Source organism: Dermacentor albipictus, chromosome 7 (genome assembly GCF_038994185.2).
Source record: "Dermacentor albipictus isolate Rhodes 1998 colony chromosome 7, USDA_Dalb.pri_finalv2, whole genome shotgun sequence".
Classification (NCBI taxonomy): Eukaryota; Metazoa; Arthropoda; class Arachnida; order Ixodida; family Ixodidae; genus Dermacentor; species Dermacentor albipictus.
In genome coordinates this window covers 92,070,383-92,085,081 of record NC_091827.1, presented here as the reverse complement: position 1 = coordinate 92,085,081, position 14,699 = coordinate 92,070,383, and the positions used below count along the sequence as shown (strand labels likewise).

At 47.5% G+C, this 14,699-nt stretch overlaps 1 protein-coding gene across 3 annotated transcripts in view; it reads left to right on the top strand.

The window, feature by feature from the left end:
- Nucleotides 1–3,248, top strand: part of Snx6 (sorting nexin 6) — a 44,230-nt gene extending 40,982 nt beyond the window's left edge. For all 3 annotated transcript variants that reach the window (XM_070522467.1, XM_070522466.1, XM_070522468.1), the window contains exons 12-13: nt 181–266; nt 3,033–3,248. In XM_070522467.1, coding sequence (XP_070378568.1) covers nt 181–266; nt 3,033–3,095 — 149 coding nt within the window. In that variant the 3' untranslated portion in view covers nt 3,096–3,248. The remainder of the gene's footprint in view (nt 1–180; nt 267–3,032) is intronic.
- The last annotated feature ends 11,451 nt before the right edge of the window (nt 3,249–14,699 follow it).

Genomic DNA, 14,699 nt, shown 5'->3' with positions numbered 1-14,699 from the left:
TGCCTACCAGAATACTTACGCAATGCCTTCTGGCACTTTGCCCGTTGTGCGCGCCAAAGGGACATCACAAAACTGCGAGAGATAATGAAAATAGCGACGCCAGAACATGTCGCGTAAAACGATGCAGGTTGCACATATGCTGTAAAATGAAGCTCCCTGCCCTGTTCCTCTCCTCTGCAGAGTTGACAGACTTCAAGACTCGCCGCGTGAGCAACTTCCGCAAGAACCTGCTCGAGCTTGTGGAGTTGGAGCTCAAGCATGCCAAGGTACGTACCACAAGCAAAGGTTATCTGGTGTTTCCAGCCACTGTGCTGTATTAACTCCTTGAAGCACGGTGATTGCCAGAGATAAGTGCCATTTTACTCTTTGTCCGTGTGCTGGGGTAGTTCTGCTTTCTTTGGATCAGTGTTGTTCAGCCTTGGTGCACCTAATTCGAGGCAGCACTCTGCACTAAAGCCTGTAGTAAGAGCATTTTGGTTTAATGGAATCGTTGTTTGTATGCTTCACTATTGGAAATGCGGGTTGCTGCAGAGATGCCAACTGGTTTTAACTGCCTGCCTGCAACTAAATGTTCATTCTGACCAGGGGACGAATTCTGTAACAATTACTTCGACGCTACTATCTCCTTTGTGTGACGTAGTGCCCAACCTGCCAATCAGCTAATCCGATTTTGCTCAACCAGCCAATCTGCTCATGCCTCACAGTGATACTATCGTCGAAAGTGACCGTCGCAAAATATATGTCCTTAGCCAGACAGCATTGGTAAAGGGACCCTAAAAAGAAAATTAGATTTAGCGGTATTAGTTTCTACAATTATTAGCCTCCACAATATGAGAAAAGGTGCAAAAATGAGTCTGGTGGTGAACACTACCTTGAAGTTCCTGTACCAAACACCTTGTCTTCCTGGATATCGAAGGATCTCGAAGCAGTTCATACCTAAAATGCCAAACTTAATTTGCCAAGGTTCAAGAATTTCTACTCAGCTGCAACGGTCCAAATGCAAAACAATACTTTGAAATCCGCGACGTCACTGACATACCGATGCTATGTATCTGCGTGAAATTTAAGAAATATGATTTTAACATTTTTTTATAAGCCTATCGGAGCAAAATTAGCGAGAACTTAGTTTTATGGAATACCAAACACCTTGTCTACCATTAGTGCAAAAATACCATTAGTGCAAACTGGTTCAGTGTTGTTTTAGTATTGCTTCAAGCAATACTAAACTCTGTACTATACTAAACTTCAGTATAACGAAATTCTCGATATAATGAAGCATTTCACTTTTCATAACCTGTTGTCCATAGAACACCACATAATCAGAACCTCAATATAACGAAGTGTTTGTATGAGATTAATAAAAACATACCGAAATTTTGCTTCCACAGCAAAGGCATGCCAAGACAATAAATGGAAACTTTCGTGGACGCAAACGGTCAAATTCTTGAATTACAACCGGCTGCTTGCAAACTCAACTCTCAAATCGCATGTGGCGCTACAATAGGGACAGCCGAAGTGGAACCGGGCATCATATTCCATATAAAGTCCTAGCGCAATAAGATCCTATCATGCCCCCACGCACAGTGTGCTTTAGGTGCGAGTGAAAGTGTGCGAGGCTGAGAAAAGAAAGATGGTGGCTTCACGTACGAGTGCCGCCTCCCAGCGCGAGTAAAGGGAAAGAGAGGAAAGAACAAGCGCGCAAGGGGTGGGGAGGAGCGGTAAGTTGGCGTGCCTCGTGTGTATCGGCAGTGGCCGCACGCGGCTGCAAGCGCGGCTGAGCTCACACGCAGCCACGCACCCTGCTTTAGAGGTAATCTGCCAGGTGTGCATGCTGATACAGTGTGGCATCATGTAAGCTGTTTCCCCTTCCCGCATGTTTAGCATTGAAGGTTGCGTAATGTCAAGTTTTGGTGATCCGTTGGAGCGAGAGGCAGACAAAGCATTCGCCCTCTGCTGCGGGCGCGTTTTCCGATAATGTCGTCCCAGTGCGAGCAGTGCTATTAACTGCGGGGGCGGAGGGCACGCGAAGGCGTGGCTGGCTTTGCTTAATGCGCACCACCGAGAAGATACTATTGACGTACGTGGCATGAAACCCCATCATTCATTGCAGACTCCCAAATTTATCAAAATGAATAGTATTCTCATTAAAATTTGCTTTTTTTCGATTGCCCGATAATTCAGAAAATTCTGCGGCCCCTTTCTGTGCAAGAGAAATTTATTGGCGCCTGCTTATGTGCATAAAGGTTGGATTACTATACATCGAAATTTTGATATGAGGAAGCAAATTGTCAATTCTACCTATTTCGTTACATTGAGGTTTAACTGTATAACGAGTTTCCTTTTATCTAAATTTCCGGCCTCTAAATGTGCCTTTCTTATATTCAAGTCTGTGACGCAAATATAAATAGCTTTTTCTTTCTGCTTGGAGGGTTACACCATTCAACACTGACCGTGACGAGTAAATTGTTTATGCACTGATCCCTTCACTGTATTTTGCAAAAGCAATTCGCAGTAACGATGGATACCGATCTGAGTGTATCTGCTTTCATGCGTCGTTTGCCATTTCTTTGCGGCATCACTTCACGTTATAATAGATCAAATACTTTTTTCTTTTTCTAAGAGACAGAAAGTCTGCCCTCTCCTTATGTTTGTGGCCACTTTATTTGCATGTAAATGTATGGGTCATCATGGATACTTCAAAGGGAATTTTATTATCCTGTTGCGTCCTACATTGCAAAAACAGTCTGACTGTATCTGAATACTGCTAAAAGGCACAGCTACTGCTACCAAAGCTGCTACCTTCCTCTTTGGAACTTGATGCTATTGAAAAAAACAGCCGAGCCTCGTAATACTGAAGGCGTATCGAACACAAAAAATACCTCGGTTCTATCCAATATTCGTCACAAGCATTAGTATTCGCTACACGCCGATATTGGTGAAAAACACTTCAGATTTATTTCATTCTATCCACCAATTTGTCACATCCTTTGTTGCAACGAGGCTTGACCAAAGCATCACCTCTTGCCACGCAGGCGCAGGTTCAGCTGCTCAAGAGCAGCATAGCGCTGCTCAAGAACGAGCCGGTCAAAGTGTGAAAACCCGGGGGCCACCTGCCACTGCCAACCGCAACAACCGGCCCAAGAGTATTTTCCTGTACTATATTTATTTTCCTGTTTCTTTTTTGCCACAAGCAGAGACAAGGGGGTCTTTTTTGGGTATGTGAAATAAAAGAGCATTCTATTCAGGTTTCCAGCTGTTTGCTTCCTTGACTCTTGATGCCACTGCAAAGAGAAGCTTGCACATTTGTGCCACTTTTGCCAAAGTAGTGTGGGAGTGGTGTTCTAAGCTCGCTTACAGAATGAACCTCGATGGCGCCAGTTGTGCAGGTGTACGGGCTCTCTGAACGAGGTCAACTAGGGGCAGCTGTGAAGGGGAGTTGTGCTGTGTGCCCCCCCCCCCCTCCATTGTATTAATGCGATAGCATTAAAGGGCCCCTCACCAGGCCTGGCCATTTTGAGCTGACAAGTGCAGAGCATACAGTGCGCAATAACGATTGTCTGCAAAGTATTGCATCACTATGGACGGCGGAAAGATCTGCAATTTCAAACCGAATGCAGTTTTCCCTTCTCGCAGCTGTTACGCTCCAAGCCAAGAGATGACGTACACGTGCTAGTGAGCCTATGTACATATGTTCACGCTCTGACGTTGCTCAAGGTGACGCATCGCTTTGAGAATTATTCAAGGCAACATGTGTTGTTTGTGTAATATGTTGCTAGAATAGACAAATTAAAGCTTGGAGAAATAAAATACACAAACCGAATGTCTGCATGTTTTTGTTTTATTTCGCTGTCACCAGAAGTGTGCCGCGCCGCAAAAAGAGCGAGAAAAAAAAGTGAAAGCAGGGCCTGTGACGTAGGCGTCAAATGATCGAGGTCCAGCATGGGAGAACGCTGGGAAGGAATTTCACTTGCGGAGGCTAGACGGGGGAAGTGGAGAGTGTCTCGCTTGGCAGTAGAGCTCGCCTGTTGAAATCAGGTTCGCGGCACTGAAATATTTCTATCTCGGCTATTAATGAGCCGACTTGAATAATCTTTGCGGCAGAAGGCTCCTTAGAGGACACGCAACAACTTCCAGCATACAACTGAAGTTTGCTTTGTTGCCTACGTCTCAGAAAATCCGGCATTGCTGTCTGGCGTCTTGCATTGGACGTTCTTCGGCAAAAAGAATTTCGAACCACACTTGCACTACCATGCAGGCCCTCCATCTGGCCCAAGGAAATGACTGAACTGAATTTTTCAAGGTAAAATACATGGGAAAAAATCGTAGAGTACGACTTGCACACAACCTACAGACATGATAGTGTCTGAATGTAATTTGAATATACGAGAAATCAATTCTGTTGAAAACTTGAAAAAAAAAGCTCGAACCCCTTTTTTAGCGTTACTACCATTAATAGAGCGGCCATGGCCTCCCAGATTAGTGCGCACAAATCTCAAAGGCCATAATGTGGGACGCCCCATTCCTTGCAATACCTCCAGATGACGCTATCGTCTGCTGCATCGTGTTGCAGACAAGAGGCTGCGTTTCAACCAGAAAGCTAGCCTTCGTGTTTAGCGTTTCCCGGTAAACATTACAATTACATAAACAGCAGTTGCCAGGAAGCGCGAGAAGCACTTGGGGATTTTTTAAAGCTATCGCGTTACTCTTACAGGAAAACAGCGCTGGATTAAGGGGGGGGGGGAGCGCTAAGGGGGCTGCAGCCCTGGGCCTCACCTCGGACAGTAAGATAAAGGGGCCCATTTATTTTAACCTGCTTAGTATATGGAACCATGGGAAACGGAAGTTCGAGCGACATGTATGAAGCGAGAAAACCAGAACGAGCAGACAGGGCCCACCAGCTAATGTAACAGCATGCGCTTAGCCTGATCATTTGGGGAGAGCTTGTCGAGCTGCAAAAACATGAATCCCCCACCACCCCGACGGGGCCCTCTTTCTTACGAAGCGAGGTGCGTTTGCTTGGAAGAGTTGTGGTTTCCAGTGAGTCCGTCTGTCCAGTGCTGTCTGGAAAGGAGGGGCAAGGGGGCAACACGTAAAACATGTAATGTGTAATGAGGACCTAAATCTCCCTTGCCCCTCGTCACCACCACACCACCTTCCACCTCTCAAACAGTTCCGCGCCGCTGTCCTTCTCATAGAAAGGATGTGCTGCTGTACCCAACAGTGCCTCCCATTCGACTTTTCTCTACCGTGATGGTAACTTGGGCTGGGGAGGATGAGTCCGATAGCAGATGATGATGAGTCTGATGGCAGAGTCTAGACAGGAAAGGAAAGAAGATGTCACACGTGCTTTTGTCCGCGTGCCGTGGGGCATGGAACGTTCACTGTTCGGGCTAGGGTTGTGGAAGAGTGAAGGTGGAAGTTGGAGAGCTGGACACAAAGGCTTGTCTCCAGGGCCCATTTCTGCCCTGTGGATGCGCACCCTCGCGCGTGCTCGATGGAAAAAGTAGGTCAGGCTGGCCGCCGAACTTTCCAGCAAGTAGTAGAAAAAGATGACTCAGGTGTCCGCCATTGAAACAGAATAGTGCACAGCATATATTGATGTCAGGGAAAAGATGCTCAATATGTCCTCACCTTCTACACCCGCTTAAAGCGTTGACTGAGCCTCCACATTGCGAAAGAAACCAACATGGAGCTTGAAGGATGAATTTCAAGTGTTGCAAGACGTTGGATAGCCAAAACAAAATGAGAAGTCAGGCAGGTAGCTGCATTACGATGGCACTGAAGAGATGGCAAATGTTCTTGAAGAGTGGAACACTCACAGCCAAAACTTCCCGAGGTTGTCTTCCCTTGCTATAAGTATTCTTTCCATGCCAGTCACAGGGGCAAGCAGCGAAAGAAATTTCAATGCAGCCAGCCATATTTTGCAAAAGTGGAAGACGTGCCTCAAGGCAGAATGATTGGAAAATATTTTGTTCCAGCTCGAAAACAAGTAGACTTTTGACAGCATGAACGTGTGCCACCTGCGTTGCCTTGTCTGATATTTTATTGCAAAAAGAAAAATGAACTAATTTCAATGCTTTACTAATGTACTGAACTAAATCATTACAGCAACAGCAAATATATTGCCGAATAAGTATTCACAAACTCGGGTATTCCTTGGCCACGGTACAGCTCACTGCTGGCTTTCATTTAATTTCTTCATTCCTTGTTCAAGCAAGTTGAGTAATATGCCGTAGGTTATTGCATTATTAGCGGGGCTTCCCACCGAACACGAACCAAAGTTTGTATCCGAAATGGAAGTTTTGCAGGAGCTGAACCCAAGCTGTTTTCAACCTGCGCAAACAAATGACCACAGAGAGAGAGCACGCAAGGAGAGGCGCAGTCCTTGCGTGCTCTGACTCTGTGGTCGTTTGTTTGTGCCGTTATAAAACTGTTTGCTGATATGCACCAACCTGCCCAACAAAATGTTCTAAGCTACATAGGAACCCAAACCCCTGCCGATATTTAGAACGTACTAGAATAAAAAAGCGCAATCATGTTAATGGTCCCGGGTACGCTAAGGCGAGGTAGGTATTCACATAAAGAATACATGATTAACGTGGAGATAATTTATCCCAGAACGTTCTCGACCTCATATTTGTTTCCCTTACGTTCCCATTCAGCCACGCTATCAACACAACGAACGGGCTAACATGACGCTCAAAAGCTACATTAATCACTGTTAGCCCACAAGCGAGTACCAGTTTCACAGTCGTGTGGTGTGATATCCGCATGTCAATACTGTGAATACCGGAAGGCGGTGGGTTGAAACATTGCGGATATACGATGCTCTCTCCCCAACCTGGGGTATGATGCCTGGCGTGTTTATATCGAAGAGGCTAATGAACGCCCGCAAGGGTTTGACTCAACCACCAGTGGTACTGCGGGTCTTTGTGTGGGTCTGCATCCAGACACTGGATTAGCTGTCCGGGAGAAGTTTGCAACAACGTACCATTTTGTTTTCTAGTGAACATATTTTTTTGGCCTGCACAGCCAATCGTTATTAATCATACAGAACAGCTTGAACAAAACAATTCGATATCAGACTATTAAGCCTAAACACATCTTTAAGCCCGTAGACTGATAACACCTGGGAATAATCGCAGGGTGCTGCGATCAAAACTTTCATTCTTTATATATACCGCGTGTTTCTGCGAAGACAGTGAAAAAATTACTCAGGACAAACGACTAAAGACAAAATTTAAATGAGAAAAACTGCATTATTGCGAACGACAGACAGCAGAAAACAGTTCTAATTCAGCAGAAATGTTCTAATCGTCTGCCCAGTCATGCAGTGTAATACAAAAATACCATAGTTACTTAGCACAGTTACGTGGCTAGTGACAATGTAAACATTGTAGCTAGTGAGAAGGTGATCAGACATGAATATTTCAATTGCTGGAAATGTTCTCCGAGGTCGTGCCGCATGAGAACCTGTTTCACTTTTGCACTGGGAAACTGAAACTGAGCTCTTGAGTAGTGGAAGAAAGCATGTGCACATGAAAAGTCACTTGTTGACGTCTTCTGGCATCTTCCTGTCTGCCGTCACGCAAACCGAGCCATGTTTTGGGGGCTGTAGACTGTAGTACACGCCGTGTTTTTTACACGCACAGTAATGAGCAATATAACGAGCAGTCACGAAAACATCGATGCAGTTAACCTTTGAAAGTACTTACCTCCTTTCTTGTTTTTATTTTCTGTGATTTTTTTGTCTTTAGTAAGGACAACAGAACAGTCCAAATGTGAGCCTCATCGTCTACTATTGTGAAAATCACCGCTTCCTTTGCACTTTTACTGAACACTAATCTTTTTTTTTCTTTTTGCTTCTTGTGAGAACTCGATTGCGGAACTTTAGAAATAAAGTCCCGAAGTACACTACAAAAGCCCAAGTACGCGTTTTGCATTATTTGGTATTTTCTTTGCATTATTTTGTACGCCTGGCCCACGGTATCCACTAATTTTTGGTACAGTTTTTCTGAGACATTCCCGTAAATCTCAGCATCTGGCTGTGCGCTCGCAAGCAATGGGCGCGGAAATGGCCGACGCTGCTGCAGACGACGTTTTTGTCTCCGCCTTGAACACGGCGCTCTCCAATGGCTGTTTGCATCTTTTCCAGCTTTATTTCTACATATGACAGCATTGGAAAGAGAACGAACGCAGTATATTTGATACATCTGCAATATCACCCCCTGATGTGGTAGCCCGGCGCATATGGCGTTGCGCTGCTAAGTACGAGGCCGCTGATTCGACCAAGAACTTCGCATGTCGATGGCGGCAAAATGCGAAAACGCTCGCGTATACTTAAATTTAGGTGCAAGTTTGGCACGTAATATCCCAGAATTTCATTTCTTTATTAAACAATTTTCATTAACCACACCCTTCGTGGGCAGGAAAAAGATCTCATAACGCAGCCATATAACATCGTGCCGAGCGACTAAATGAGTCTACGCATCTTTTGCATTGAAGGACGATCTCACGACTTATTCTCTAAATTTCGCGTTGGCTAACTGGTATTGTAGCTTAACGCAAATTTTTAATTTCGCTGACAATTCTAGTCACTTAGTGTTACATATATGAAACATCTAATTTTCTCAGTTCTTTCATGTTTCGCAATCCTCAAGCATGCTTTATACTATCTTCTTGCAAGCAAATCCCATTACCACTTTCTAATGCAAAAGTATGGTTTGTTTAAACTAGCATAGTATTATTTCTGTGCAACGGACTTTCATACTACTGGACGCCACACGGCAGGCACCATTTTGTCGGCGTAGAAATAAAAAATCTTTTTATAAAAAAAAGAAAACGCTGGGATGCCTGTGAACATTTCATTGCGCCTTTGTACGTCTACATTTCCATCTCCTTTTATTCTAATTTGTTTGGCGGTCCAGCTACTTATTCTGTCATGTACCAGCCAGCCTGAACTTCTGAATTTTCTTGTTCTGGTTTAAAATACGTATGACCCTTTACAGAACAAAGTATATTGAAAACGGTGATCTAAGCTGAAGTTGTCAGCTGTTTTTACAGCATGCACTAGTTCTCACCGCTGGACGAGCTCAGCCCGGAAAATATTCTCGCTACCCTAAACAAAATGTACCCAACACAATACAGAGACACCTGCCCATGGTTCGGGGCCACACCCACACTATACCATGTCACATGGGAATGTAAACACAATAAATCATTCCACCAACACAATAACCCGAGTGCGGAGCAATGGGAGAGTCGGCTTACCAGCTGCGAGCTCACAGCCCAAAGGGCCTTAGTGCAGCACGCTAGTGAGGTAGCTATGGAGCCCTGGAATAGGGGCCCACCCTTGCTGGAAGAGGCTCCAAGTCGCCGGCGCCCAAGACGACCGAGACCTCGAGACGCTAAATCCTTGAAGGAACCAAAATAAAGTTTCTCTCTCTCTCTCTACCCATGGCAGGAGCAAAGAAAGAAAAGGTTAGGCTGAGCAAGTTGCATATTGGGCCCATATTAGAATTCGGCTGCGTAATATTTTCCGGTGGCCCCGCCTACAAAATTAAACCTCTGATACTTTTAGAAAGAGAAGCTCTACGGTCATGCCTTGGGCTACCTAGATTTGTTGCCAACGTTGCATGTTCTTTATCAGGAAGCTCATATATACCCACCCTAGATTGCAGATTCCGCATACTTACGGTTCAGACATTTTTAAAAATTTATGATTATTTCAAAAGGCGTACGCAATATATATTTATCACTGAACCGTCTGAGTTTTTCCAAGTATCGTGGTCGAGATTCCACAGTCCTCAGGTAATATATAGTGGGAGTGACACGTGCAGTGCTAGCCGCGATATAGACGCGACGCCGCAATTAGGCGACGCGGGCTCCACACTCGCTCCGGTTTCCGCCAGCTGGCAGGAGCAGGCGGCAGTTGAAAGAGAAACTCTGATTCGTGAGCAACAGGAAGACTGTTCACTAGCTGATCTGAGGAAGAGCATCAAACGGGGAGTGAAAAAAAAGAGGGCTTCATTTGGCTTATTGTACCGCCGCTACACGGATAAGCAGGGTCGCAAATATAAGCAGCTTCGGATTCCGCGAAAATATCGCCGGGAAAAATGAATGACCTCATTTGCTTCCTCATGTTTTCGGTCCAAGTGATTTCAAGGGGACCATTCTATTTGTCGTTATTATTGCTGATTATTAATTGTTCATGATATTTTGGTGTGTTGTTAATTTGAAAACTGGTTGTTTGAGCCTTGTGTACCAGATCGTACACCTGCCTCTTGTTGTAGCGGGAGCAAAAGGGGGGGATAGCAATTTAGTTAGGTTGATATGGATTATGGCCTTGTCTGGTGTTTGACGGGAGACAGAGGGCACTTGTTCGTGTTAGGTGTTGCCTTTTGCCGGTCGGTTTTGCAAGCTGCAGAACGACCAACCGGGACCAGTGGCGAGAAGCAAGGGCTTAGGAACGACCCGAGCGGAGCTGGTCGAGGTGCCTTGGCGACAACGCGGTGAGCAGAGCTCCTGTCCTGGCGAGTCGGACCTGGGCACGTGAAGTTACCTGGCGTCCCGACACTGGACGTGAACTTGGACGAGCCTGACGAACGTGCGCGCCTGGCATCCGAGCCACGTGGAGGCAGCTCGTCTTCCCGGCGCCTTATCTGAGGGCGGGGATGCTGTTGTGCCATTACCACAAGCCCGGATTCCTAATCTGCAAGATGCAGAATTTATCCTGCGAGCGCCCAAATTCTCCCTTGACAAGTCAAGATGCTGAGCCGTCAGGCAGCTGTGTCCTGCGGAGAAGCATCGGCAGGCAACATGTTCAAATGTGTCAGCAAGTGCCAGACAGCCGGCGCCGCACCTCCTTTTGCCTGGAGGTCACCGCGCGCGCGAACTTTGAACCGTGTGGCCAGCACGGTCGCTGGTTGGACCTCTCGGACGACCGTCGAGTGCTGACTTTGTATTGGGCCGTTTGAGTGACAATGGTTCTCGGGGAGTATAAAGCCGCGAGGCGGTCGCCTCGAAAACCGGATCCGCCGACCTACCGGGAGCCAGTGCCGCTCTCGACTGGAATGAGATGTATCACGCGTTTTCGCCGGACGTCGCCGTGCGGGAACAGTCGCGTTTGCTATGAGCACTCGGCCCCAGTGCCGACCCGTTCATGTCCTTTATAATGACCTGTATACAGTGTATAAAGTCCCTTTTGTTATTCTCATCGACGCCTGGCTCGGAGTCTTCGCTACCAACGCTCTGTCACGAAACGGGTGACGAGCGCTACCGGACCACAACGTCGTACTAGTGGTGCAGCGGTGCAAAGTCGTAACACCACCTAACAGAGCTGACGTCTCCTCGCGGCTGCCTGTTTTGCGCCCATTTTGGGTGTTTTTTTTTTATTCCGGTTGTCAGGGTAGCGACGCTTTAGGCCTAAGGCTTTACGAAGCTGCCTGTCGCAGGTGGAGGGACTCAACCTGGTGGACCGTGGCGTTGAGGTGTTGCACTTTGCTCCCCTCATTCTTGCTAGCCTCGCACGAATTGAAATTGCTCGTTCGACTCAAGAAAGTGAGCTTCGTTCACGTGAACTTAGCATCTGAGTAGCTGCCTGATCTTTTGCTAGCCGAGTTGAACATCGTACCACGTGGGCGATGCGCATGCAGAATTCCTCTCCCTTGCACTACTTTAGTGTTTGCCGAGTGCGTCGAGTGTACGGAGCCTGAGCTGAGTCACCCCTTGTTTGCTGTCACCTGGACATCGTCTGTGCTGCTGCCCCGGACTACGATCGAGCCACCCCTGGTCGATGCTGTGGCCAGTTCGGCGCAGCGACTTCGGCGGCCGCCTAGCTGTATCCAGCTCGCAACCCTCGGCGGCGGAGAAAAGAGCCGGTCACCGACAGCTACGGCGGCTCTCGCCAGCAGGGCGCGTAAGCGCGAGCGACGCTTGCTCGTACCAATTACTGCGTCGTTGTTTCCGGAGTCCTGGCCTGGAATCGTGCCGTCGAGTCTGCAAAGCTGCTGCTGTGACCGGCGGACGCCAGCGGTGTACCCAAGGACAGCTCGCATGCTATGGATAGCGTGCGGACATTTCCTCAGCGCGGCCACTGTTGCATGTACTATCTTGTTCGCGAAGCACGCGTTGATGTTAGAACGTATGGCATGTTTCGCAGGAATATGTAGTAATATAAGGTTGGGGGGATGTGGGGATGCGCGGCTCTCACGCGTCCCCTGTTATGTTGTTTTCCCGCACGACTCCCGTCTTCTGTAATCCGGCTTCACCGCGTGGCCTGAGGCCCGCGGCGGTCGGTGTGGTGGGAGCGCAGTACGAGAGATGGCGCGAGTGTTGCGCTACTAACGCCGCCTTACGGCGGGGTTACTTGGGCGCTAAAAGGAGAGAGCTCTTCCTCTTTGTTTCGGGAACGGCAAGCAGCGCGGACGTGCCGCGCGTGCGCCGATCCAGGCTTCTGCGAGACCGTCTCGTGAGGCCTCGTGCGAACGCGCCACCGTTCGCGTCCAGGCGTTGGGATCCAGCATGGGGCGAACATATTCGCTCGTTATCCGGTCGCGGGGAGTCGGACTTCTAGATTTGTTGCGCGCCCATCGGCATGTTTTATGGATAGCAACTCGGCTAGCAGGCATTGATCTATGAAAGGTGCAATAAATGCCGTTGTGATTGTTTGCACTACTGTGTTGTTGTTCCTTTGTCCCAAGAGCATGGGTGAGAATCCCATGCGTTGAGGAAGGTATCGTTTCATCTTGAAGCTGCGTAGCGTGGCCTATGAATTAGCTGCAACCCAAACAGAAGCAACGAAAAGCGCCTAGTGGACAACATGTGAGCACTCCTATGATGCAATGATCGCTAAGGGAGGCTACTCTTGTCCCGCATGTACACAGCGATCCTGCAGTGCTGCTGGGCTGCGATCGCAGTGCTGAAACCCATGTGCTCCCATGTTCATGCTCAAGAAGATCGAGATAGTACACGTTTCTCCTCTTGATCCGCCAGCCCCTCTGCTTGGGCACCATTCGGACTTGAGCCCACCTGTGGTGCCTTGCACCTACGGCGAGCGCGTACCTTGTGTTGCTCCTTTTCCAAACACTAAGCTGACGAGTGGTGGCTAGTGCTCATACATGGTCATATTCACTACGCTGAGTCGCACTTATTGGAGGCCCAAGCTGACAGAGGTTGCCCTAGGAGTGTGCTAGCACAGCTGTGGCAATGAAGCTTTGTGTCACCACTAGCCCTTTTTGCACTTTCTGCCATTTCTGTGGGGGGTCCTCCGATACCCGGATCACTCCCAGGATTGTGCATCGCCAGAGGCAAATGAACTCTTAGGGCAATACTGTATTTTTTTGCGTACACAGTACCCCTCTTTAGAAGCCCGAGCACGCAAACAGCGGCGCACTCAAGCCGTGATGGCCTACGCAGCTCGCCAAGCCCGAATCCGTGGTGGTCGGTAGTCCTGCGAGGTGCCAGAACCCCGCAAGCTGTACATTCACATGCATCAGTGTAGTGTGCTGTGCTCCTGTGGCCCTTTTCGCTTAAGTCAAAGTGTAACATTGAGCTCTTGTGTCTAAAAGCGAGACTGGATACTTAGTTTTCATGAGTAAATGTTTTTCTTGTTTCTTTGTTCTGTATCTTCCTGTCTTATTGGATCTTTCGTTGGTATCGTTAACTGATATGGGGCAGAAGTTTTGAGGAACTCTGGGCTTCTAGGAGGTTGCCGTGGTAAATTTTGTTTTATTGCCTCTTATCTCGTCGTAACAGCTATGGTAAGGAGCACGTGAAGAGGCCTTTTCTACTTCTAGGTGCTGTTGCCTTGGCACATGTGGTAGATTGAACAGCAGCTTTGACCAAGATCTGCAAAAGCCTGAATGCCAGACACTTTCGCATCGCTCTCCAAAGTACTGCCTCCATGAGCCTTGAAGTTGTGATGTTTCTGCAGCTATGCACATGGTGCTTACATAGTGGAACTCAACTGCTGTACCACTGTAAACAACCAACCATTGACCATCGACGATGGTTGTGCCGCTGTTGCCATTAATGAGCTGTTTCCTCTACATGCTTACAGTAAGAATAGCCACATAACAAGCTCAGCTTGTTGATGGCACTTTTAATTTTCTAGCAATGCCATGGCCAAGTTGGTTTCGTCTTGGTGTTTTGTGCTGCTTTTGGTAGATGGAAGCACAGAGTATGTGGGACAGCATAAGCAGGAGCTATTTTAATCAGATGCAGGAAGTAACACAGATTGGCGACCGGGGTCTGTAGAAATGTAGCCAGAATTCGTGATAACAGTGTGGCAGTATATTAGTAGTGTGTAGGAAGAAATATTAGGAGGGTGGTGGGGGTCAGTCATCCATCCCATCTCTAGAGCTTCCCTGGTGATGTACGAGCTTTTTTTACATCTATTAGGAGGAGGAGGAAGCTGTAGGTGGATCTAGCCTTGCATAGGCATTTTGCAATTTCTCCAGCGAAGCACGTTCTTTCAGAAGAGTGTATTGTTCAGAAATGCAGCACAAGACAGGTGAACAAGCCAACGTGAACAGTGAAGAGAAACGGGACATGCCTGCAACCCATGAAACAAGCACTATCACATTTGGTTTCAGCGCCCCTCTTCCTTTTTCTCCCCCCATTTGTAAAGAAATGTTGGTTGTCGGTTGAAGCTTAGTTGACTCTTCTGGTGATATGTTTACAGTGGATGGTAGGTCTAC